Source organism: Opisthorchis viverrini (assembly GCF_000715545.1).
Source record: "Opisthorchis viverrini unplaced genomic scaffold opera_v5_18, whole genome shotgun sequence".
Lineage (NCBI taxonomy): Eukaryota > Metazoa > Platyhelminthes > Trematoda > Opisthorchiida > Opisthorchiidae > Opisthorchis > Opisthorchis viverrini.
The window spans coordinates 1,565,901-1,589,712 of NW_008751674.1; the positions used below are offsets into that span (position 1 = coordinate 1,565,901).

Below are 23,812 nucleotides of genomic sequence, written 5' to 3' on the forward strand. Positions count from 1 at the left end.
GTGTAAGTACACCCCAGGGTGTAAAACGAGGTGAAAGTGAGGTGGAGTTGGAATGTACTTTACGTGCGTATTTCATTAAAAACGCCTGTTGTGAATTTGTGGTCCCAGATAGTGTGTGCTTCTAAATTACGATCGCTTTTACGTCGTGCCACCTAACTTAACCTAATTGCTAGCCACCTGGGCCACTGAGCAGGACATGGGGAAATTCATCTATCTAAGAAGTTCAGTCAGCTCGCTGCTAAACTGTGCAGATGTAAGTCGAGTGCGGCGGTTTGGTTTTGTTGTATGGTTTAGTGAGCGAACGCTAGTCAATGATTGACACTGAGCTTTGAACTCTGTAAAACGAATTTGAAGGTGAGAAAACAGAATTTACTCAGATCATTTGCCCATCATGGACTCGTTCAGCGATGATTGATTTAGAGGCAAAGGGGGGTCGGGGTGGCTAAGTGTTGAGAGCGCGAATATAGAGCCCGGAAAGTCTGTGGAGCGAATCCGATCTCTGCCTCTCAACTTCCCCTGTCTAGGCTTGGGCAACCTGGCAGTATCCCAGCCCTCGTGCTCCCTTCTGATGGCATGGCAGTTAGGCACCGAAAGGGTGTTGCGCTGAGCAATTCATTTTTTATCAGTTCGGGACAAATGAGTAGTGCTCACGCTAAAAATGCAGCTGCTACATGTTTCACTTAATTACTCAACTGTATATCGTACCGAAGACTGTATGAACGGGAAATCCATTGTCAGAATACATACGTGAATTTTTAGCGAATGTGTAGGGGAGCTCACTTGCCACGTTTCCTCAAATAGCGCACACCCAGAATCAATTTGCCTTGGTAAGGTTTCCTAGCCGGGAGTTGGTTTTTTGTAAGGACTTTCATAACTACACGAATTTCTCCGTTTCAATTTCGCGGGTTCATCTACCAATGAAGGAGCAGAAAATTGTCGGTTTATGAGGAGATCAGGGGAGAAATAATCTATACAGGCTCTCTGTAGTTAGGTCTTTGGTGCACGTTTCATAAAGTGAATCCCCTTACGTAAGGCAACATTTTGGCACGTTCATCAATGAAGGCCTAATCGAAGGGATTAAAAGAGTCACCCGGTGTTGTATGAAGCGGACAGCCGAGAACCACTCTTTAGCCAGATACGGCTCTAAAGTGGGTCCAAAAAGACCATGGTGTCAATAGAAAAGTTGTGTGGTGTGTAGTAAACAGTGGATTTCAACATTTTTCTCCTAATTAACTGCGCATAGTACACAACTTCTAACTCCCTATCCGAAAAAAATCTAACCAGTTCGCATGGTTTACTTAATAACAGCGAGAGAATGTCACTGTTCCACTGGTCCTCTCCAATAGTTGAGAGTTGAAATTGACGATTCGAATGATGTGCAACATTCGGTTTTTTGTCTCACTATCACGTTTGTCACTATCACGTCATGCCGTCCAGTTGACGGCTACCATTGCAATTAGGTTATTTTATGTGCCATTGTCCAAAGCACCCAAAATTGACAAGCAAAGACGACAAAATCCTAGGTACATCAGAATGAAAACTTATGGAGTCCAAACGCGCTCAGATGATACATACTTTCAGTAAGCTGTTTCCGAATTTGATGAAGGTGACGGCAAAGCAAAACGAAAACAAATCACAATCACCGCGCTAATCCCATTGGTCTGTCAACATTTCTGCCCTGATTTCCGCCACGCCCAGCGTACTTTTTTCCAGCCACGCAACTGATAGGATACCCAATCAGCCTGCGGCTTAGATCGGGCCAATGCATGCCCTCGAATTGCAGTTGACCAATCAAAAAGTCCGGCTAGCATCGATCAGATCGGGCAAGGACGTCCCTCGCATACCCGAACGACTGGGCTTGCCACACCCAACCATTCAGTGACACTTGGCTCTGAAATAGTGGATCAGGTGTTCGGAACTGCTCTCCGATTCCACATGCTCTCCTTCACTCAGACTGGATTGCGCGATCTTGGGACTATAAGCTTCATATTGTGTGTGTTAACACAAACCGTAGCCGGACTACGACCCCTTACACCCTACCAAAGAAGTAAGTGACAAACAGCCGATTAACTCCAAGATCAAAACACCAGTTATTACTCGCGACATTGGCAAATTACACCACCTGGCAGTTTCGCCCTATTGGCGGGAACATTTCAGGAGTAACAAACGAGAACAAAAGTTCACTAGCAATCGTTTTCAAGCAAGATAAGATAAGAATGAAAGTTGGGTTGCCTTGGTAGTTGGCTGCTAACGCCAGAAACTGAAAGGTAGTTACGATGACAGGATACCGTAGGATGAATCGTTGACAGGTTGATGGTTTTATCTACTTAGCAGGAACTTGATGTGCTAATCATTGGTCAGGTGAACTGTCACAACTTCTCCATTATGTGACAGAATTTTCGACACAACCGGTTCGTAATGGAATTGGCAGACGTACTCTCCTAGAGTCGATGATGAACAGTGAATGGCTGCAGCGTTTCTAAGTGTCTTGACGGGATATCGCGATTTGAACTCAGGTGAGATAGTGGTTACATGCACGCAAAGTGCAACCGCGGCGCAACCTTCCACGCAGGTGCAAACACGTGTTACAGTACGAGTACATATGTCGTCGAAACGGATAAGTCTAGTTACTGTTGTGTGTGGAACACGTATTTCCCCCGAAGTTCTTCGCTTCCGCTTAAATTCGGAGAGTTGACATTTTAAACGAATCAGGCGCTCACGAACTTACACAGACTCCCAAAGGACCACCTTCTGGGCTGTAGGATTCGAGCACATTTTTCACAATAAGTCAAGGCTAGCCCTCAGTTTTTTCCATGAGACCAATCAGAGATAACGACGTTGGTGCAGGAATCTAACAGGGGCCTTTGGATGACCAAAATCTTGCAAAAAATCCTCTGAGTCGGTTGATCTTTAACACCGTCCGTGCGTACTTAATCGCCGGCTTTGTATGCACATATTGATTGTGAAAAACGTTAAACTTACTTCACCCAAATGAAGCACAACCAAGCTGCCAAATGTTTACCGGCTTTTTGAAGGGAACTTGGCCAGATCTAGTACACGAAATGGATGCTCATGAATAAGTGACGGTTCTCTGGGGAGATTCATTGGGTTTGCGGACGTACCCTCACATCTCTGAATGACTGCCTCAATAATTCAAGGCAGCGAGGCATCAGTGTTGAACACTGATGTTATGCTGTCGATGATGTTGGTGATGATGACGCAACCATTGATAAACGTACAATACCCCTGGCCTATCATTATGACCAGTGATTCCCTCACAGCAATGAGGATCCTCAAAGTCCCCCCCAAACAGCGTACCAGTGGTAAAACCACAGGTCAGCGCTTTCCACATAATAGTTGACTTAGTCTTTTGGTGTTTTCTCGTATTGCCTGTTTAGAAAATATCCCAACCCGACAACCATTTGTTTAGACCGGTCACAGTTCAGTGCAGTCTGCTGTCATGCAGACCAAGAGCAGTGAAAAATGCATTTCAGGTGAGAGGAAGCGAGACTAAACGACGTTTTACCTGCCGAGGATATCAGGAGGACGTGGCGAATGCGTACAACTGGGTCAAGTGCGGGTTTGTACGCTGTTTAGCTGTCCGAATTAGATTGACCCATTCAAACTATATGACGTAAAGTCCAGTCACGATTCCACAGTTTTCTTGGAAGAACTGTTCACGAAATTGTGAGAAGGCAAAAATCTGCGAAGACGATCAAAATGTTATATTGTCGAACATAGGGCTTGTGAGGGTGAGATCGACCCAATCATCATCAGTTTGGCCCACCGTTTTACAGTGCTACCGAACGTTTTGTTTGAACATAACCGTCCTGAGCTTTATTGATTAGTGTAGTGCATTCAGACAACGGTTCCCGCCAAAAAAACAGCGTTCTAAAGTCAAGCCATTGCTTGTCAAGAAGAAACTACTGATTTGGTGAAATACACTTAGGTGTTGCTGGGGTGACTCAACTGAATATCTCCTCTTCGGTTTTGTTCAACTGAGTATGCTCTGCACACGCCACCTCGATATTCCAAATATCGTAAAAACAGTGGTTTAGGTTGAGAAAATATACTTCGTTATCTCGAATATAGTACCAACCGAAACAATATCAGTTCAGTATCCTGGTAACACTAAACTATTTGCAAAAAAACGCGTTTCACCATTTCCATCTCATTTGGTATTCAATTAGACTCTGACGCTAATGGATACTAAGTGATGAGCTCCGAGAAGGTCGAAATCTCGAATCCCAAGTTGTCGAAGAGTTTTCAGCAACCTTATGAGTAGTGCATTACGCCCATACAGTGTATCGCGTTATCTCAAATATCGTGCCAACTAAAACAAGGCGGCCTGCTGCAGCACACTGAAAATTAGTGTGCATTACTACAGTGTATCGCGTTATCTCAAATATCGTGCCAACTAAAACAAGGCGGCCTGCTGCAGCACACTGAAAATTAGTTAACAACATCAGCGAAGTTCAGATGAGTCTCTCGTCAAAGCCAAATTCGCTAAAAACATGCGGTGGTTTTCGACTGTCTGTCTCCTGATCCAAGTCTGTTACAGCCAGAAAGCTACCATAGAAGTGGTTTAAGCACCGTAACACTGTCGACTTTCTATACCCAACCCTTCCCCATCCCATATGACCTTTGGTAGTGCGAAGACAGCAGAACCATACACTGATCCAGGAATGTAGACTTGAAGAGTATCTTCGCGTTCTCTTGAACGTTGCTGGAAGCCCTACAGGGCACAGCACGTGACCGATCCGAGTAGCAGGCATACCTTCAGTTCCAAAACTGATAGCCTAACTAATGCTCGTTCGCACTGACTCTTGGCTCTTTGTTGGATCAGGTGTGCAGAGGATACTGGGTCAACCACGCTGAAAACACCGAAATCCTACATGGCACTGTTTAGGCTGTTTAAATGGGCTTAAACCAGATCCAACCTTTCCGAACAATAATCGAGTTGTGGCAATCCAATGCTAGACTTTAAAGTAGATTTTTTATTAATATTTCAACAGGAACGCTAACAAATGGATGTCCAAATACAACATAAAGTTGATGGAAGCTGATAGACTGTGACTACTTGACGAGACCAGACAGTGCGAAACCCGTCTTGGGGCCATCGAAGAGTTTACAGTTTGCTTTTGAAAAAAAGTATGACGTCAAGAAAATATAGTGCGGTACTTGACCTATAAGTCGGTCTTTATATAGTACACTCGTTTGGGGAATATCATAACCTGAAAATTCAGCTTGGTTTCCGTTGATTCTTCTGAAAACTGCAGTGTCAAAAGACGCCACATACAGTGTCATGGGAATGAACGACAATACCATTGTGGGAGAAGTGAATGCTTTGAACTATCACTTTAATTGATCCATCTGAATGCTGCAACTCACTTCGTTTTAAAAAAAGTCGTACTGGCAACATCACAAACGAGGGATTCAGCTGCGTTCCATGCGAGTCTCTCGAAAAACCGAAGTAGCTTGCAAATGACTGTATATTCACTAATTTCGTGCAATTTGGTTGACAGAAACTGGGGGACTGCGCCTACCTGATGAGCTCCAATGAGGGCGAAACCGGTTATGGGCTGTCGACGAATTTTCAGGAACCTTATGAGTAGTACTTTTAAAAAAATATTGGTTGTTTTTAGAGGTAAATAGGAAGTGGTGGCAAAAGTCGCTTCAGGTCAAAGAGGACAGAACAATCCTAGGGGGAATCGCCGCGCCAGGGAACTGGCAACAGCACTTACCCTCTTTAGCAACCATGATATAAGAGCAAATCAACTCAAGATAAAGATTGTTATTTCCTCTGAAATACAAGCTTCCTTCTGATATGATCGAATTGGTCTGTTCGTCGGAAACGTTCTTTAGTGCCGTAAAAATAAGGAGATTCGCAAAATATGTGGTTTTGTCAAAGATACCTCTGGAAAATCACAAGATTTTATCCGAGGATATCGATTGGGGACGAAATTTGGCACTTACAGACTGCCAGGGCAAAAGAAAAACGCAGTATACTGTCGTTTACCAGCGCGTTCCGAGCCAGACAAGCCCCAATTTGAAGAAAGCCGAACTCAGGATGTAATTGAATGGACAGTCCCCTGCCCCGCTCAGCGGTTATCACAGCGATGTTACCTATGACAAGTGAATGACGGCCGACTTGCAGGGGTCCGGCAAGTTATGTCACATGGGGGAGGGGCTAACCTAATTGGCTAAAACAGTCAGCATATTTGACTAAACACACGGGTTGCAATTGCTCATGCGTGGGATATCTCACATCTCAACATGGTCTCTTTTAAAACGAATCTCTGGGGAATTCCATTTTGCCCTTACCATGAATTTCATCTTGCAACAGAAGCTGATCTATATGGTGCCAAGTTGTGGGTTAGATTGCTCGCCTGATAGACCTGTGACGTGTACATGATCCTATGTGTACGTCTGTGAGATAGCATCTATTGAAGATTGTGTGACGACGGGTTCGGCTACATCTGTTTGGATCAACAATGACCCGAAAAATATGGAAGACACGGGGATCTAAGGGTCAATTTCCGGTTCGTTTTCCACTAGTACATCAACGGTGCCTCCATCCAGAACACATGATAAGACTAATGTTGACGGATGCGAAGTAGTTTGAAAAGTGGAGCAGCCCTCGAATGATTCCCACTTTAGATGAGGGTCAACTCAATTCTGGGGAAGTGGGTAATTAGGACAGCCTTCACGTCTGAATCCCCTAAACTTGAATTGCCGTTCTCCGACAGGATAATTACTCATAGTTCATCAAGACACTTGCGACTCGGTTGATGAGGGTTAGGATGTGAACATTTCATGCAATCCTGGTGTAACAGAATGTGTAGTCTCGATGACCAGTAACGGGGCATCATTTGAGACCTGTCACGTGGGATTCAGCTTCCTTTCTAGTGTGGCAATCTAAAACGGGATTAAACAGACTCAGTCGACCAGATAAATACACTATTCATTTATTTCTCTCCCGTTCCACTCCCTTTTTGGTTTACAGTATTTTTATTCCGTTTTTTTGAAGCTCATTGCGAACTGCCATTCAGTATGTGACCATCCGATCAGTAGATAAATGCCACACCTTTTGGACACGAGCGGCTGGTCAGAAGTTTAATTCACTTACAATTAGGGTAGATTTCCACTCATCTCATGCTCACATTGCATGATCCGATATCAACTATTTCATCCAACGATGCTTTTGGAAGCGAAGATTTTGTTTGAACTCTAGGTTTTTCCTTCCTTCGCAGGTTTCGATCAAGTCTGCCACATGTGTCATCCCATGAACCAAGTCAGAGCCTCGAACAACAGCTATGGGCATTCTTTCCGTGGTGCTATAACTAGTGTGAATGTGATCTGCGAGATGTGGCATCAACGATTCCCAGCTATACGACTGAACTAGTTCACTTTACAACGAAAGCCTACTTTCATATTAGAGAAAAGCACTATACAGCTGTTCCGTCCATGTGTGGAATCATCAGCAGTGCGCATTTCACGAAACCGTGAGAGTTTTGAAACCGAAACCGTTCGGCCAATGTTTGAACACTTAGCTGTTTGGCCAAGAGCGGCTGATCAGCAGTGATTAGCTCTCAGTGAGACACAACATAACACCACTCATCCTTCAATAAAGGAAAAACCATATCACATGGTCACGTACGGACTGGCTCCTCGAGTGATGACTGCTCAGGAGGAAGTTCCACATTTCAGCGAAATTACCCTTCTTCTGAGTTGGTTGTTATATTTTTTTGGTGATTAGTGATTAAGGATCTGCTTCACCCAGACATTCTGTCGTTCAAACAGATGAGGGCATTCATCAATGTCCGTACTTGCTTTTTAGGCTTACCACCGAATCGATTTCTTTCGATTTCGTTTTTTAGATATCAGTAACACCGCAGTGATCATACGGGGTTCGAGTCCACCGAAATTAACTCCATGACGCCATTGAGACCTGGGTTTTCTCCCTCCGGTGACAGGGTAACTTTGTCAAATTGGCTGAAAAGTTATTGATAGCTGAGAACCAATATGCCAGTGGAAATATATTACGTAATGTCCAAAAACCGTCCTGCGAGATTATGAAAATACAGCAATCTCTATGATAAATTGCTGTTCCAGGCCCTTTAGCATATCGGTCGTAAGACAGCTGGCAAGAACTTAGAGCATTTAGTTAACACCGAGTTAGTGAGTTTATCGAAAGAGATCTTCCTGATTGGCGAGACATACTCATTTGCAAATTAAGGTTGGTTTTATCGGAGACTCACCTGGACCGCTTCTAAAGTTCTCGTGTATGATATTTTTCAAATGCATATGCAGCATTCAACTGATTTGCAAATGTGTGTGCAGTTCTCGTGTATGATATTTTTCAAATGCATATGCAGCATTCAACTGATTTGCAAATGTGTGTGCAGTCTATTCATAAACACAAGATTCAGGTGGGATTTTTTTAACACCAAATTAATTTATTACTTTATTTCGGCAACTGCTCCGGCAATCTAGTGGACGGAACCTCGGGGACCGCACCTAGCTATTTAACCCAAAAAAGAGCAAAGCCGGTTGTATGCTGTCGAGTATCCCTCAAGGTTTTATTGATTGTCCCTCCCTTTGTCTTAAAACTTGGCCAAACTTGCCGAGTTAATCTGGAGAAGCTTTTGTATGAATAGGGAAACTGCCAAACGATAACTCACCGATACGTTTAAAATTTGGCTCCCACTTCATGGTTATCACTTTCGAGGACATTAAAACGATATAACGTGTGTAAGTGAGTGTCACAAAGCAATCGGTAGCACAAAGCGCCCTGTGCAGTCGTGCTAAAATAAGCTTGTTGAGTGACTGGCGCATGATGTAGGAAAGGGTTAGGTCGGACACATTTCGACCATGTTGCCCATTGGGGCGGTTATGCTGAAGTGAACGCAGCTGTGAGTGGTCGATAGACCAGTTTGAGGGAGCTGGACAGTTTACTCAGTCCGCGGTCCGGTCTACTTCACGCGTCCAGGCTGCACCGCATGAAACCTAAAGATCACAGTTGCCTGGCCTGTGATAAGTGTTTCACCGTTTGAGTTCATCACATTTAGCAATTATGCACTCATTTGCAAACAAATCTGGTTTTCCGAGAGACTCACCTGAAACTAAGCTGAATCTCTCGTTTGTGATGTTTCCAGGCAACTGAATTTGCTGCACCAGGCCGCCTCATGTTTCAGTCGCTACGATATTCGAGATATCGCGATACATGTGTATATTTGTAATGTACTACACATAAGGTTGCTGAAATTCTGTCGACAGCCCACGACCGGTTTCGCCCTTCTTGGGGCTCATCAGATAGGCGCAGTCCCCAAGTTTCCGTCAACCTTATGCCCGACTTGAAACCAAATTGCACGAAATTAGAGAATATACACTCATTTGCAAGCTAATTAGGTTTTTCGAGAGACTCGTCTGGAACACAGCTGAATCTCTCGTTTGTGATGTTTCATCACGTTTATTCTCCTTGGTTGTTTTCGTATACGGTCAGGGTGGTAGTAAAACTGGAGCGCGGGTCGGGGTTGGGAGTTGGCGAGTGTTCAGTTTACAAAACAGACTTACTCAGTTATGAAACTGAATGCGTTTCGCATGACCAAAGGTTGACAAGTTCTTTGTAATGTACTACTCATAAGGTTGCTGAAAATCCATCGACAGCCCACGAACGAGAACATCATAAACGAGAGATTCAGCTGGGTTCCAGGTGAGTCTCTCTAAAGAACCAAATTAGTTTGCAGATGAGCGTATATTTGGTAACAAGTTCTTTTCGTTCGCCAGTAAAAAGAGTGGATTGATTGAAAAGTCGGGAGAAGGGTGACTGGAAGTAAACCCAATAAGATTGACTGGAAAGCAGTCGGCCAATCAGTTTTGAGTTATACAGAGAAGGCGGAATTATCCCGTCGAGTTGTCGCTCAAATAATCCACAAAGACTGTCTCACTCTGTGTCTCAGTGCGGTACAATTAGAGGTCCAAATTGCTAGCACCCATCTGCTCAACTCAAATTTGAATGACATTGTCAGTTCAAAATCTTGTAACGTTCATCCGTGCACTTATTTGCGAGTGGTTTACATTTCGGCGCCTGTCTGAGCATTTAGCCCTCTGCATTCAAACCACAGAAGCCAAATGTAACTTGACCCCTATGAACCAACCGAGGTCACTCGTTTAGCATATTTATAAAGTGGCGCCTGATAGTTTGAAGGTCCTCTTTAAAACGCATTCGAGACAGCACAGACTGTTGTAGTCAGGTTGCGTTAGCCGTCATTCTATCATCGAGAAAGACATGTGAAAGCATTTGCTTTAGTCTGGTTAACCAACGAATTATTTCTGAGATAACTCAAAGATACATGTGAGTGTCATTTCCTTCTGAGTTCTAATCAATAAAGTCTCGGTCATCCGATAAGAATGCATATTTTATCACATGTTCCCACTAGATAGCTGATTTGAACTTTCAGGATGGAATGGGAATCACAGATTTATTCGTTGGTACTCTTTATTCGACCAGATTTCATCCTGAACCACAAGCTTCATCACTGTACCCACACTGTAACGAATTTTGATGTAAATTGCAGAACTGTAAACGAATCAATGTGCACAGTATCGTTGCAGACGTCCACGATGGTGATGCGAAATTTGTGCAGATAGTTTGACAAAAGTGGACCAATGTCACCAGTCTTACTAAGTGCCTACAGCAACCTAACTGCCTTCTCAGCAAACCTCAACTCCGAGACTACATATCACCGTGTGTCTGACCGTTTCCGATGTCTCTTTCAACTCCTCAGGCTTTCAACCGAAATGCGCTGAAGCCAAATTCATGTCAGTTGTGTCTTAGCATATGGGATCATACTGAACACGTGGAACATCAGTTGCTTTTATGAGACGCCTAGTGTGTAACTTATATAGTGTGTGGATCGTTGAATAGGATCGCGCGCACGCAAGGCATAACTGTTCGTCAGGGTGCATGATGAGAGAAATTCCGTAACCGTTTCAGAGAGGTTTGGTAAACAATCGATGGATGTATTGCTGGGCACTGTTTCGCTTCTGACACAAAAGTTTCGTCAGGCCAAGTGAGTAAGAAAGTAGGTTGATTAGGTTTTAAAGTAGTCAGGGAACCAATCCATGAGATTTCTTATGACTAGCCGACTTGATCAGCGCGGGGTGTTCAGTCTGATGTTCCGGTTTGTTGGTTAGTGGGGATGATTAACATACGATAGATTGGTTAGGGGGATTCGTCTTTATGACGAACCAAGATTTCTTCGTCCTAGCTTTTTCAGTCTAGGACACCTTAATCGAAAATTCCTCTTGGGGTTGTTCACAGATTTCGTTCATCTGTGTTCATCAAAGTGACGATTGGTTTAGGGATGCAGTTGGGGGTGGTTAATTGGATCTAACTCTGCTTGGATTTTGTACTTTTACACCCAGACCATTTCGCTGATAACTGCACACCACATCGTGTCATCTCGGCTGATCTAAGACCGCTCTCCACACGTTTGCAAGTTCTACCCCCTCTATTCTATTCACACTGGGATGCTTGGCGATTTCCACCGCCTCGGCCACCAGTCGCTTTGGTGTGAATCTTAAACTCCGTCTCAGGATGTCCACCTTTTCTAAATCTATCCTATGCCCAGTGTCTACAGCGCATGCCCTGTCATTGGTGAATCTTTGACTAACGCCAGGTATTCCTCTGCATTTCTCGGTGGTCTGTTAATGGAACGCTTATGCTCATCGATTCTGATGTGCTATTCCCTTGCTGTCTGACCTATATAGACTTTCGTCCAATCGTTATATTTTATTTTGTATACACAGTTCCTAGTCATATCAACCGGAAGGCGATCCTTCAAATGCACCAACACCGAGCGTAAAGTTTTCCCCTTCTGGAAAGCTACTCTAATGTTAGCCGTATTCAGTACCCTTCTAATGATTTCAGATGTCCCTCTTTTGTATGGAATGACCGCTGTTCCGATCCACTCCTTGTTGGGCCTTGGTGTTGGCACCAATACCCGTCTTAGCTGCCGCTTAATTAAACCCACTGGGTATCCGCTATCTTGGAGTCGCTTTATTACCTCAGGTCGGCCGAAGAGCGGCACAACTCAGAGTTTCCATCCGGGCAGGCCCAAGCCACCGGTTTCTCAGGTCAATCTGTAATTCTGTTGGCTACATCAATCGATCAGGTGGCACAGCCATGTTTAACCCTGTTGGAGAGCAATTTGTACGTTCCAAAAACCAGTTTTACGGAAGTAATCTCAACTCACGGATTATATGGCTAGTTATTTGTTATGGTGGAACATTGGATTCATGCTAAGATGCTACGCTTAGTAATCTCAACTCACGGATTATACGGCTAGTTATTTGTTATGGGGGAACATTGGATTCATGCTAAGATGCTACGGCTGATACGTGTTCGTAAATTTCTCCGTCATATCAGTTTAGCTGAGTCGTTCTTGGTACCACAGACCATTTGGCGTAAATTGGTTTTTCGACAGCGTGTGCGCACCTTAGTCCGCTTTAAACGACAAGAGGAAGGTCGGAGGCATAAAGAGAGGGCAGTTCTAAAGCTACGCATAATGTGCGCGCATGATGGATATCAGTGGCTGCAGCACTTACGAGCCACGCTAACGGACGGTTAGAGTGAAATGTGATGCAACGTGGTCCAATTTATGGAACTCGGAGACTATCGGTTTCGGAGGCACTTTATTAAGAACTTCGGTGTTAGGCGAGTGCGGATGAGTATCCATGGGTAGATGGGACGTTGCTTGCTTTCAGTGCAACTGTATATCCAGCTTTGTTCTGTGAACCTGGCTTTGCTTCGCTAACCAGAGGAAGCCCCGATTCCAAGCGCAGAGAAGCAACAGATTTTGAGGTTTCAGCGTTCGGTATCTACCCCTTCATCCATATTGCTCAATGCTATGGCGTTCCATATAAAGTGAACAGAACCAATCGTTGACTGCAAGTTTTAGCAATGCAACATTTAAAGTATCAGTGTTATTACAAAAGGTCCCTGAACTGAACCAACAATATAACCGCTGAATTTTGGATATCTTTAATCCGTCGGAGCTCTTTTCAATTGCTGATCGCTGCCAGTTCGGCCAACTCAGGAAGGACAGTCGATAAATGGACATTCCAGTTATGATACCAAATGCCAACTTTCATCTTATATTTGTGGAAAAGACCTCTAACACGAGGAGGCTTCGGATGATATCTAGTGAACTATGTATCCTGGGATGATTTTAGTACTACCAAAGGGACGACTTTTTCAAAAAAAAGTACAGACGATGAGTGTGAGATTCGAACCCGTGATACTGACCAATGTCCTCGGATGGAAGAACAATTGTACGGCGAGTGAAGATAAACGGTTGAAGCTTCGACTGGTGCCTGACATTCTATCCGCTTTACAAGTACAGATGTTATCCCCAAACTATTCTCTCCCTAACGAGCATTGTAAGAACTCTTGCTCGCGTTGCCCTTTTGAAAAGACAATGTGCCAGCGTGCGAAGCAATGCAATGTTAACTCCAACAATGTATGACAACTAACCACGGTCTGCCAATGAGTATTGTCCTCAGGTATTTTCCTCAAAAAATGGTCTCCATCATACTTTGCAATATTGGCTCACACTGATCTCCTGTGCACCATTGAGTATAAGGGGAAAGACCCGAGCATCAATCCGATTGAAAGCAGAATGCACAAGCAGATGGAAAACATCAGGAACAAGAAGTTCTTTTGAATCTGAGGTAAATTCTGTTATATCTGCTGATTCGTCTACCTGTGGTATCTGCTACTGACCCGCTCCAGTGCCCGGTGTCTGAAAAAGACTCAAAGAAGGGAACAAGCGAGTGCGAGAGCGTGAGTGCGTGCGAGTGCAATAGCAAAAGTTACGACGGCCCCACGCTATTTAAAGGGGGCTTTCTGACATTGATCGATAGGCGTTAATGAACACCCATCAACATCGATCGTGCATCTATGACATACTTGAACGCTGATCACATTCGATTGTGCTTCTGTGGCGTGCATGAGGACTCATTAGTTTTGCTGAATTGATTGAATGATTGACTGGTCTGGATGCTTGCCGGCTTTCCTGTTGTGATTTAGGTGGAGCAGTAGGTTCCGGGCGTTCTGAGGTTACTTCCAGGAATCTGACCTTTTTGATAAATCCCTTATCCCCAAGTATCATTATGTAACGTTCAACGTCTCTGGCTATCTGACTACCTCCCTTATTCACAACAGGAGTCAGACAGCTTCAGCTAAATCTCAAGGTCGAACTAGGCTCACAGGTGCAGCTGGCCTGTTTCCTTTTCTCTTCTACAAAACAGAATGACTGCAAGGATGAGGAAGGTTGTAAATATGCGCAGGGAGAAGCACGCCTTGCTGCGGGTCTATCTACCAACAAACACGAACTAGCCGGTTACAAGCCATCAGACATTAAAGTAAATAGTTTATACGCACAGAGTTTTTAAAAAGTGAACATTTTCAAGCGTCCTTTTGAACTTAGCTGGGCGCTGTTTTTCTAATAAAGAATGATGAACGAACACTGCGAAGCGGTTCCATAAGTTCCGCAGTGGCCTTCATTCCCCATCGGATGCGGAAGCGGAGTTTGGATAACAAGCAACACACTACTCGCATGCCTCATCAGTAGTAGGCGTCGTTAAATTGGTAGCTCAGAATTGGTTGTTGACCAAATCGGATGCGCGGAGTTTGGATAACAAGCAACACACTACTCGCATGCCTCATCAGTAGTAGGCGTCGTTAAAATGGTAGCACAGAATTGGTTGTTGACCGGGTGGCCGTTTATTTGTTCGCTGATCTTACACACGCTTAAGCATCAAATGAGAAGACATTATCAATGCGAGGTCAGGTCAGTAGGGTTTATCCTCCTTTGCTGTGTGCGTCTGTGAGGCTTTTGATGAGCATCTGGCGGGAGCGGCTAATGGGGAGACAGTTTCCACGTAAGTTTATTGATTTGTTTACTTACCCAAATACCTTTTATTTTTACCAGTTTTCCTTCCTCGTTTCGACTGACCCGCTCTAAATTTGCACTTCGTTATGGTCCGACCTTCTCAGGTTAACGTGATTCGTCGCGCCGTCTGCTTTTTCATTATCTTAGCCGATTCTCTTGCTTCCATGTGTTAATTAGGTGCACTCGGTTTCCTTTAATTTATTGGTTATTTGCATATTCCAGTCAAACGGATTTATCTGCTCAAATTGGGCTTTCCCGTTACTTCTGCGCGTTCATTTTCTGGAAGCTTGTGCAGTTTTGAGCTCTGTAGTTCGGGCATTTTCTTTATCTTAGTGGTTGCCAAATCGGGTCGAGTTCAAAGTTTGTTGACGGCATCTTCGGTGTAGAAAGCTCTTTGTGGACCAATACCGGCTTCAATGTTCTCACGTACCCAGAATCTGTTAGATTTCTAGTGAAAAGTGTCTACCTTTTCCTTCAGATTCACTCCCATCTTTGAGACTACAAATTCTGTCCTTCGGGCTCGAGAGTTCAACGATATTTGATCTAAAAGCCTGATCCTGTTTATGTAGCCATGAACGATGTTGATGAAAGCTGATTGGTATACAGGAGAAAGCACGGCATGGTATGGGCTGAGTGGACACATACACACAAACAGGCCAAGATGAGCGCCGTCTGTAATATCTGCTCGTGAGGTGCTTGACGCTTCTTGATCCATATTTCTCCCGTAGCTTCACGTTTGAGCCTGGGAAACTCTGGTCGCCCAAATAGACGCGCTCGGGTGGGACCATTCTCCCTGAGCGGAACAACAACGCCATTTCACTCAGAATGTCATATAGTTTCAGCCTAGTCCTCGTGAACGACCATAAGCACAGTCTCCCTGCTTCACCGGAGACATAGATCAATAGGGTGGTTTATCGATGTCTGTGAAATTCATACTCTCAGGTCCTATTCAGATTGTCTGACTGGGTGTGTTTGTTTCAGGCAAGCTCTAGGCCCTCCCTCCTTGCCTCAATCCTTTTTGCATCATAAGGGTTTAGTAAAGAAATGATGTGTTGGAATGGCAATGAAGTACGAGCGTTTTCATCGGGTGTTCCCGTCAATGATGATGATGATGCCCAGAATTCAGCGGCCAGCAAAACTATCATACACTCACAAACTAGATAGGGTCTACCTCAGACAGCTGTTCCCTAGAATTATTTCGCTTCAAGACCGCGATCGTTAGACCGAGGTGACATGGTATCGATAACTGGTCGCACAAAGGTAACTTCTCCGCGTTGTGGATATAGAATGTTAGAATTTTTTTTGGGTTGGCTGTGCAGATATTTATGTGTTTATTCATATCTACTAACCATTTCTCAATAGAGGAAAGTTTTTTATGATCTCCGAGTTTTACAAACACTAAACTTCTGCTCACAATTACCGTCGTCCCGCCCGCCAAAGGTTTCACTCCAATTCGCAATATCAGCTGCGCGCAGTGTCTAATGGATCCGATCACGGAGACAAGCGACAAGACCTACGTAGAACAGGAAATGCAACGTCGACAGTGCCTTGATGAACCTACGAGATTTTTCAAGCCTTGGTGAGTTTGAAACAGGGTATGCGATTGGAGAAAATGTTAGTAGTTCAGGTTTCTTCATTCACTCAGCCAGACAATCGCTTGATCTATCGATCAGCCATCCAAAAATAGTTTGATATTGATTTGGCGGTCAACCATCTGGACTGGACTAGTCATACAACAACTAAATCAGTGAATATTATCCAAAAGTTGAGTGCAAAACTTGGTTGGGCATCTCAAAGCTCACAGGTGCTGTCATCTTGTCTATTTAAGGGAGATGATCACGTTAGGCTTTTAGTAATTTGTTCGTCCAGGCGGATGTGCATTGCCGAGGGAAGGACAACCGAAACTGGAAGGGCGTTTATTTAGAGTGCCCATCAGTTGCCATTTACGAAACATCACAATACCGATTTTTTGAGACAGGAGCAGTCGAGAGAATGAGGTTGATATCGAACTATGGACCTTCCAGTCATTACATTCACACTTCAACCACTAAGCCATCTCAAGGTTTACTTTTACTCGAAACGGGACTTCGTTTTCAAGAAGTATTCTTGGAGGCGTTCTACCCGATTCCGCTTGCGATCATCAGGATTCTTGTGTAGGGTAACCAACGGTAGCCTCAGAGTTGTTCCGTTTCTTAAGCCCTTTTGATCCACAAAAGTCACCTTGACCCAGTAACTGAAGTTGAGAAAGATTATGTATTGCACATTGATTTCACATACGCAGTGTAACGATAATGGCGAACAAGTAGACATCGGACGAAGTGTACTGGCCCGAGCGACCCTGAACCTTTGCACTAGCAATCGGTGTCATCAGTTATGACGGCATTGTACAGAACGCAATCCCTGTTACATAGACGAATGATTGATTTCTTTGTTCATCACGATAAGCAATTGGTTTCTCATAAGAGATGAAATTCCTGAATAGCCTCACTTTCGGATATTAGTTCTGCTATTTTGTCGAATGGAAAGTGCTCTCCCATTGTTTAGGCGTTGAACTCCCTCGACGAACGTCTCCACTCTCATCACTTACGGTCTCACCTCTCCAACACAGAGAACTACCTACTAGGTATGTTTTAGTAAGTCACTCAAGGAAGAGAATATCAGTCCTTGAGGCGTTTTTGAATGCTAGCGTAGATACCGATTGTCTTAAAAGGCTGTGGGATAATTCAGCCTTTTAACTCACTGTTGCTAATATCCTCTATCACTGATTTAGCACGTCTTATACCGTACTCGTATTCGCAGTCTACATCTTGGAATGAGTCTGAAATTTTGCCTTGTCAAGTGCAGTCATGTGCCCCGCAGTTTAAGTTCCGTGCGCATTCACTCAAAACGCACTGAAGTTGTCTAGGTCACTTTTGATTACAACGCTTCAGCGTCAAATCGCGATCAATTATCCGGTAAAAATCGGGGCACTTTGTTCGGTTTGGTACTGTTTGTACTTATTGATAGTTTGGAGAACTTCTCAGTCTGAGGGACTTCCATGAACATCCATCTAGTTCCATACATGACGCTTACGTCGATAATAGAACAAACGGTTTTTCATGAACAGTAAGGACTTGCTAAGCAGAGAAGTGCCGACTATGAAAATTGTAACTCTTCTTTTCCTTCAGCCCCATGGACGGCGATGTTGCTCCTAGAGGTTGCGGAAAAATCACCACATTTGTGGCTCATCCGGTACCAAAAGGAGATGTTGAAGGTAAGTATTTCACTCTGTAAACATTGGGCACAGCTGGCTTGGCGTTCTTCTCCTATCTGATTGGGGCAAATGCATGTTTGAAATTGTACAGTATGCATGCATGTTCTCGAAGTGTCTTGTCGGAATAGCTGCTTGCTTTTGATTAATACGCATCCGAGTAGGTATGTACCAAATTTCATGATGGCATTGGAAGATGGTTTTCCAACCTGAGTCCTCCGTTGTCCCTGAAACCCAGGGAGTGTCGATCAGTGGTATGTAGTCGGACAAAACTTGGTACAAATACGGAGAGGAATCTGTTTCTCCGTATCATCATCTCCGCCTCTAAACATGCACAGCAACCTGGAACAAGTGAATAACACATGCGACCTCCATCTGACCCCATTCGCACTCGATAATCCGTGTACGTTTAGAGCAGATTTACCGGAAACCTACTTAGATCCTTGTTGCTTAGAACAGGCAATTCGAGAAACGTGTACTACCTGAATGACTCAACAACCAAAAAGCACCCGTCTCGATTCAGATGACACCCTTATGTGGCAATAAACCCGGACCACAACCTCCCATCCTTGTCTTTGGACCGTATTCAATATTTTCATAAAGGAAACTACTCACAAGGTTGCTGAAAACTCTTCGACAGCCCANAACCTCCCATCTTTTTCTTTGGACCGTATTCAATATTTTCATAAAGGAAACTACTCACAAGGTTGCTGAATACTCTTCGACAGCCCACGACCGGTTTCGCTCTGCTTGGCGCTCATCAGGTAGGCGCAGTCCCCGAGTTTCCGTCATCCTTATGATCTACTTAAACCCAAATTGGGTTGTTTTCTAGAAATACACTCATTTGCAGGTCAATTTGGTTTCCACGGGAGACTCAACTGAACCTCTCGTAGAATATCATAAACGAGAGATTTCTCTCGTGAAAACCAAGTTGATTTGCGAATCAGTTTATTTCTCGTATTCAATATTTATTCAGTATTATTGTGCCAGGGAGACTAACACTCCTCATGCCGGCTGTGGTCCGTAGTGCAGTCAGCCGGGAGCAACAACAAGCAAGCAACAACAGCAAGCGAGTGGAGAAAAACGGTACTTTGTTAATTAAGAAATATCAATATTTCAATTTTTTTAGATTTCAACAACTGTATTGTCAGTTATCTCAAAAAAGTACACGTGATAATACGGCAACATAACCTGATGTGAAAACAGGTCAGCTGAGTTAAGGATGCGGAAAGCATCGAGTTCTTTACATGAAGCTACAGAATTAGAGGTTACAACCAATCGTATTAGCTATTCCAAAGCCGTAACTAATGACATTCTGCCAACTGATATCGTGTCTATGGAAATCATCTTAGGTGGGATGACTCCTCGAAAAAAAGAGTCGCCTTAGGAACTTAGCTACAAATAGCACCAGTGAGCATTATGAAACGATCAAAAACGTCGTTGAGGCGGATCACACTGAACAAGAAAGAAATACCGTGGCACTGATGACGGTTAGAAATGACCCATCGGCGTTTTGACTTGTACAGGAAACTAGTGCCCCGTAGTTGACGTTGGCTCAGTCGATCTTTCAGCTACAGGTGTGGACTTCCGTCAACCAGAAATACAACTCAGTTCATGGAATTAAAAGATGCAAATAGAGCTACGAACTTGGTTCCCTGCTCTCCCTCGATAGCCTTCATGAAGCCGTAGTGTTTTAAATTGAGTTTTTATCCAACAAGTGAAGGCAGCCTAGACATAATACACTGTTGCTGAAAACTCTTCGACAGCCCATGACTGGCTTGGCCCTTCTTGGGGTTCATCAGGTAGGCAAGCCACCAGTTGAGTTTCTTGTCAAAGCCAAATTCGTGTGCAGATGATCGTATTTTTTGAAGTCAGTCGATTTTGAGCAGTCTAGAAGCAATGTGCAGCCAGTTCACAACTAGGGAATCTCTAAAGAAGTTTGAATCTACTACATTATATATATACTGTTTGATCATAAATTAATATCCATCACCATTAAGACAAGATACAGGAGACATCTTCAGCGCACTGAAGATTTCTCCTCGAATGGTGACGAAACGTTTGCAAATCAATTGCCAAGCTCGGCGAACAGATCAACAGCCACCTGATCAACTACCATACCGACGATATCGCTGCCGATTCCAACAAAATATCCACACTCCCTGTTGTTCGTCCTGACAAATCCCTCTCAATCTGAATTCGACCAATTTCTTCGATAGTGTCGACAGAGGAGGTTGGTGGCTGACTCACTGGAACACATAAAGTGTGGGTCAGGTTCGTACTAAGTCACTGACTCAGCGGCACGGTCGATAACACAGATGTGGATCCAGCTGACGCAGCCTCTCGGATGAACCTGGGTTACTAGAGTTGTTTCCGCAAGACAACATGAGACTCAATTTTCTGTATCCACCCTAGGATTGGAGCGAATTCATACAACAGGGCTGTGAAGTCCTCATTACGGTTTTGAGCTCGTTAAATTATATATACACCCAAATGTTCACGAGAAACTGAAAAGTAGTAATGTTGTATGGTGCCGAGTTTTATGTATAACAAAAAACAATAATTTTCATAAAGGAAACTACTCACAATATTGCTGGAAACTCTTCGACAGCCCACGACTGGGTTTTCAGCAACCTTATGAGTAGTTTCCTTCATGAAAATATACTGCGATATCTCAAATATTGTGCAAACTGAATCATGAGGCGACCTGTGTGCAGCACATTCAGTTGTAGAATATCATAAACGAGAGATTAAGTTGAGTCTCTCATGAAAATCAAATTGATTTGAAAATGTGTGTTTTTCTAAAAAACAATAATGTTCAAAAACGTCCTGTTAACTTTTTGGAACGTTGATAGAGATTTCATTCTGTATTTGAAACCAAGCTATACTGAGGTGCATTGCGCATCTGTTTCATCGTTGTTTGGAACCGTCAGCAGGACATAGACTACTAATGTCCAGGGCAAATCGAATCCGGTCAGTAGTCAGAGCTTATGATGTTCGGTCATGATCAGCTGATCAACTGTGTACTTAGCTTGTTCTCAGAAAAGACAATCTCTACTCATCCTTCACTCAGGCAATTCACATCACATGGTCACGTGGTTGCGCGTGGCAATATGTGCAACCGAATACACTCGCGTACATGATTGGTCCACTGTGTTTGAGCACGCCCTTTTGACGCACGCATTGTAGTGAAAACACCAATCAACGAATAGGCATTCCAAACGGAATTTCCAATAATGTAACTTCTCTTTTCATACTCCACAGAAGTAATTCTGGTTCGCCGTTTCTGTGCATCGGAAGGCGCAGAACCAGAAGAACTCCAGTGTGTTACGCGCACTTCGCTTGGAGGCTTTTCAGAACTCTGCATCTGTGGTACAGACAACTGTAATGCAGCAAGCCGATCATTTGGTTTTCTGGGAACCAGTGTGGCGATAGCGGCCCTCACAACGAAACTAGCTTTTCTTTCCGACTGATTGTTCCCACGATCCAACTATGTTCTTCTTGTTTACAAAAACCCTAGTGTGATCGCTTCATCAAATTCATTCGTTTCTGTTGTTTGTAGTTTTTCAAATCAGACACACACAAAACAATAAATGAGCATTCTCTCTACTGTGCATCTCAGCCCAACTTTTTTTTACTGTATCATATGTGCGAGTATGTGACGACAGTGGGGAAGACGATGTACGAAAGATGAGTAGATTTCATCAAGCTGACACTGTTTTGTTGTTTTTTCCAATACCACAGTCCAAGCAAATGTGAGACCTTCAATGGGGCATAAGGTGTGCGCAGGTACCTAATGCTACTTGCACAAGTCAAAAGAGGACGTGGCGTACGTGGCGGACAAACCGAATTGAAAAATCACCCAGAAAAATATGCAATTATTCTGGTTAGAGCCGTATGCTGGTTATGGCTGGTCCTAACAAACTTTTCGATCAGTCAGCTCAAACAGGGCAGTCGTTCGATAGGTCGTACAAACCAATTGCACCTGGCTCAGTGCGGTCCAGCGTGTGTTTGCGCAGTATTTGTAACACGCTTGTTTTTCACGTCAAATATTCGGGGTTCAACCCCCTTGAACGGTCAGGGGTGGGGTGCTCTCTCGTTTTGGGATGGGTTAACCAGAACACTTGTTCCAGGATAGGCGCGAGCGAGAACGATACGGGTGGAAAACTATCCGTTAACCCCTGCATAGATTGTAGTTGATGCTTTCTCGCTACGAAGAGACTGATCGCCGTTGGGATAGAAAACATCTTCTCTTTGCTTAAACCTTAATGCATTTCGCGAGTTTATCACATTATTTGGCAAGATACAAGCTATTGTAAACGATTGGTTAATGCTGATAGTTCTGACCATCACTCACTATTAAACTGATCCACATGTATTCAACCTAGACTCATGGTTTCAACGCCTCACATCTAAGGTACAGCAACTGCGAATCATACATAATACAGATGTTAGATGTCCAGAGGACGAGAAGAGCTCCAGGACGTTTGTTAGCTCTGCACTGACGTTCTGGAATCTAGATGGAAGAGAAACAAAGCAATGTGAACGTAATTCAAATTGATTTTGGGAAGCCATGAGCCGCTATTACTCAGTCATTTGTGACCTCATGTCAACCGTGATTTCATGCACTGGCCAGATATTCAAGTTCAGTCCAGGCTTCAGGAGTGCAATGACTGCATTTGTACACGAGAGTTAGTCACAACTGAGGGGAGGTCCAGGATGGGGCGTTCATACACATTAATAGTATTAACTCCGGTATTAACTCTGAACATTCGTGATCATTTAGCATGACTGTTCCATTCAGTTTGTCACACATACACCCCATAGTGAAAATGCATTACTGTACAGAATGTTGATCCGCCCAATTCAAATGATCTGTTGATCTTGGTTTCTGAGTGTCAACTAACAGAGCCTGTGTTGTTATCCAAATACGTTCGCCCCCGCAACCCCTTTATCAAGTCTGCTTCTTTGTGTACACACGTCTACAAGGTTTGTTTACTCAGATTTAATCTTCACCGTGTCCTTTTATGATGGAAATCAGTCGGTGATAAATGACAAAGTTTGGAGTACACCAGAAAACTACGTCATAAAAGACTAAACTGATTCAGAATTCGTGTTCTAAAACACGTTTTAAAAAATCTGCAACTTAAAGAGAAAAGTGTGAATGCCACCCTGATTTGCACAGAAAAGATCGACCGAACGGCAGCTCAAATCGAGATTGCCAACAAACTTCAAGAAACAGGACACCCAGTGAATCTGATTAAGCGTCAACTAAAAAAGATATTGGATCCAGTATCTAGACCTAGTGAAGAATGCATTGGCACAGCAGTCATTCCATATAAAGCAGGAACTTCGGGGATTATTCAAAGACTGTTGAACTTAGCCAAAATTCAAGTAGCTTTTCAGAAGGAAAAACGCTACGCTCAGTTTTGGTGCAAATCAAAGATCCCCTGCCGGTTGAAAAAACCAGGGACTGTGTGTATAAAATTAACTGCAACGGTTGCGCTAAGGTTTACATAGGACAAACTGCCAGGGAATTGCACACCAGAATCAGTGATCATAAAAGAAGGATTAACAAACCACCAAGGAATGCAGAAGAATA

The 23,812-nt window shown here is 43.7% G+C and overlaps 1 protein-coding gene across 1 annotated transcript; it reads right to left on the reverse strand.

Annotated features, from left to right (window-relative positions):
- Window positions 1–210: 210 nt before the first annotated feature.
- T265_01674 (hypothetical protein) lies at window positions 211–14,177 on the reverse strand (the record flags this gene model as incomplete). The annotated part of the gene is made up of 2 exons (XM_009165740.1): window positions 211–335; window positions 13,976–14,177. The coding sequence occupies 2 exons, from the start codon at window positions 14,175–14,177 to the stop codon at window positions 211–213; spliced, it is 327 nt and encodes a 108-aa protein (XP_009164004.1).
- Between the last annotated feature and the right edge of the window lie 9,635 nt (window positions 14,178–23,812).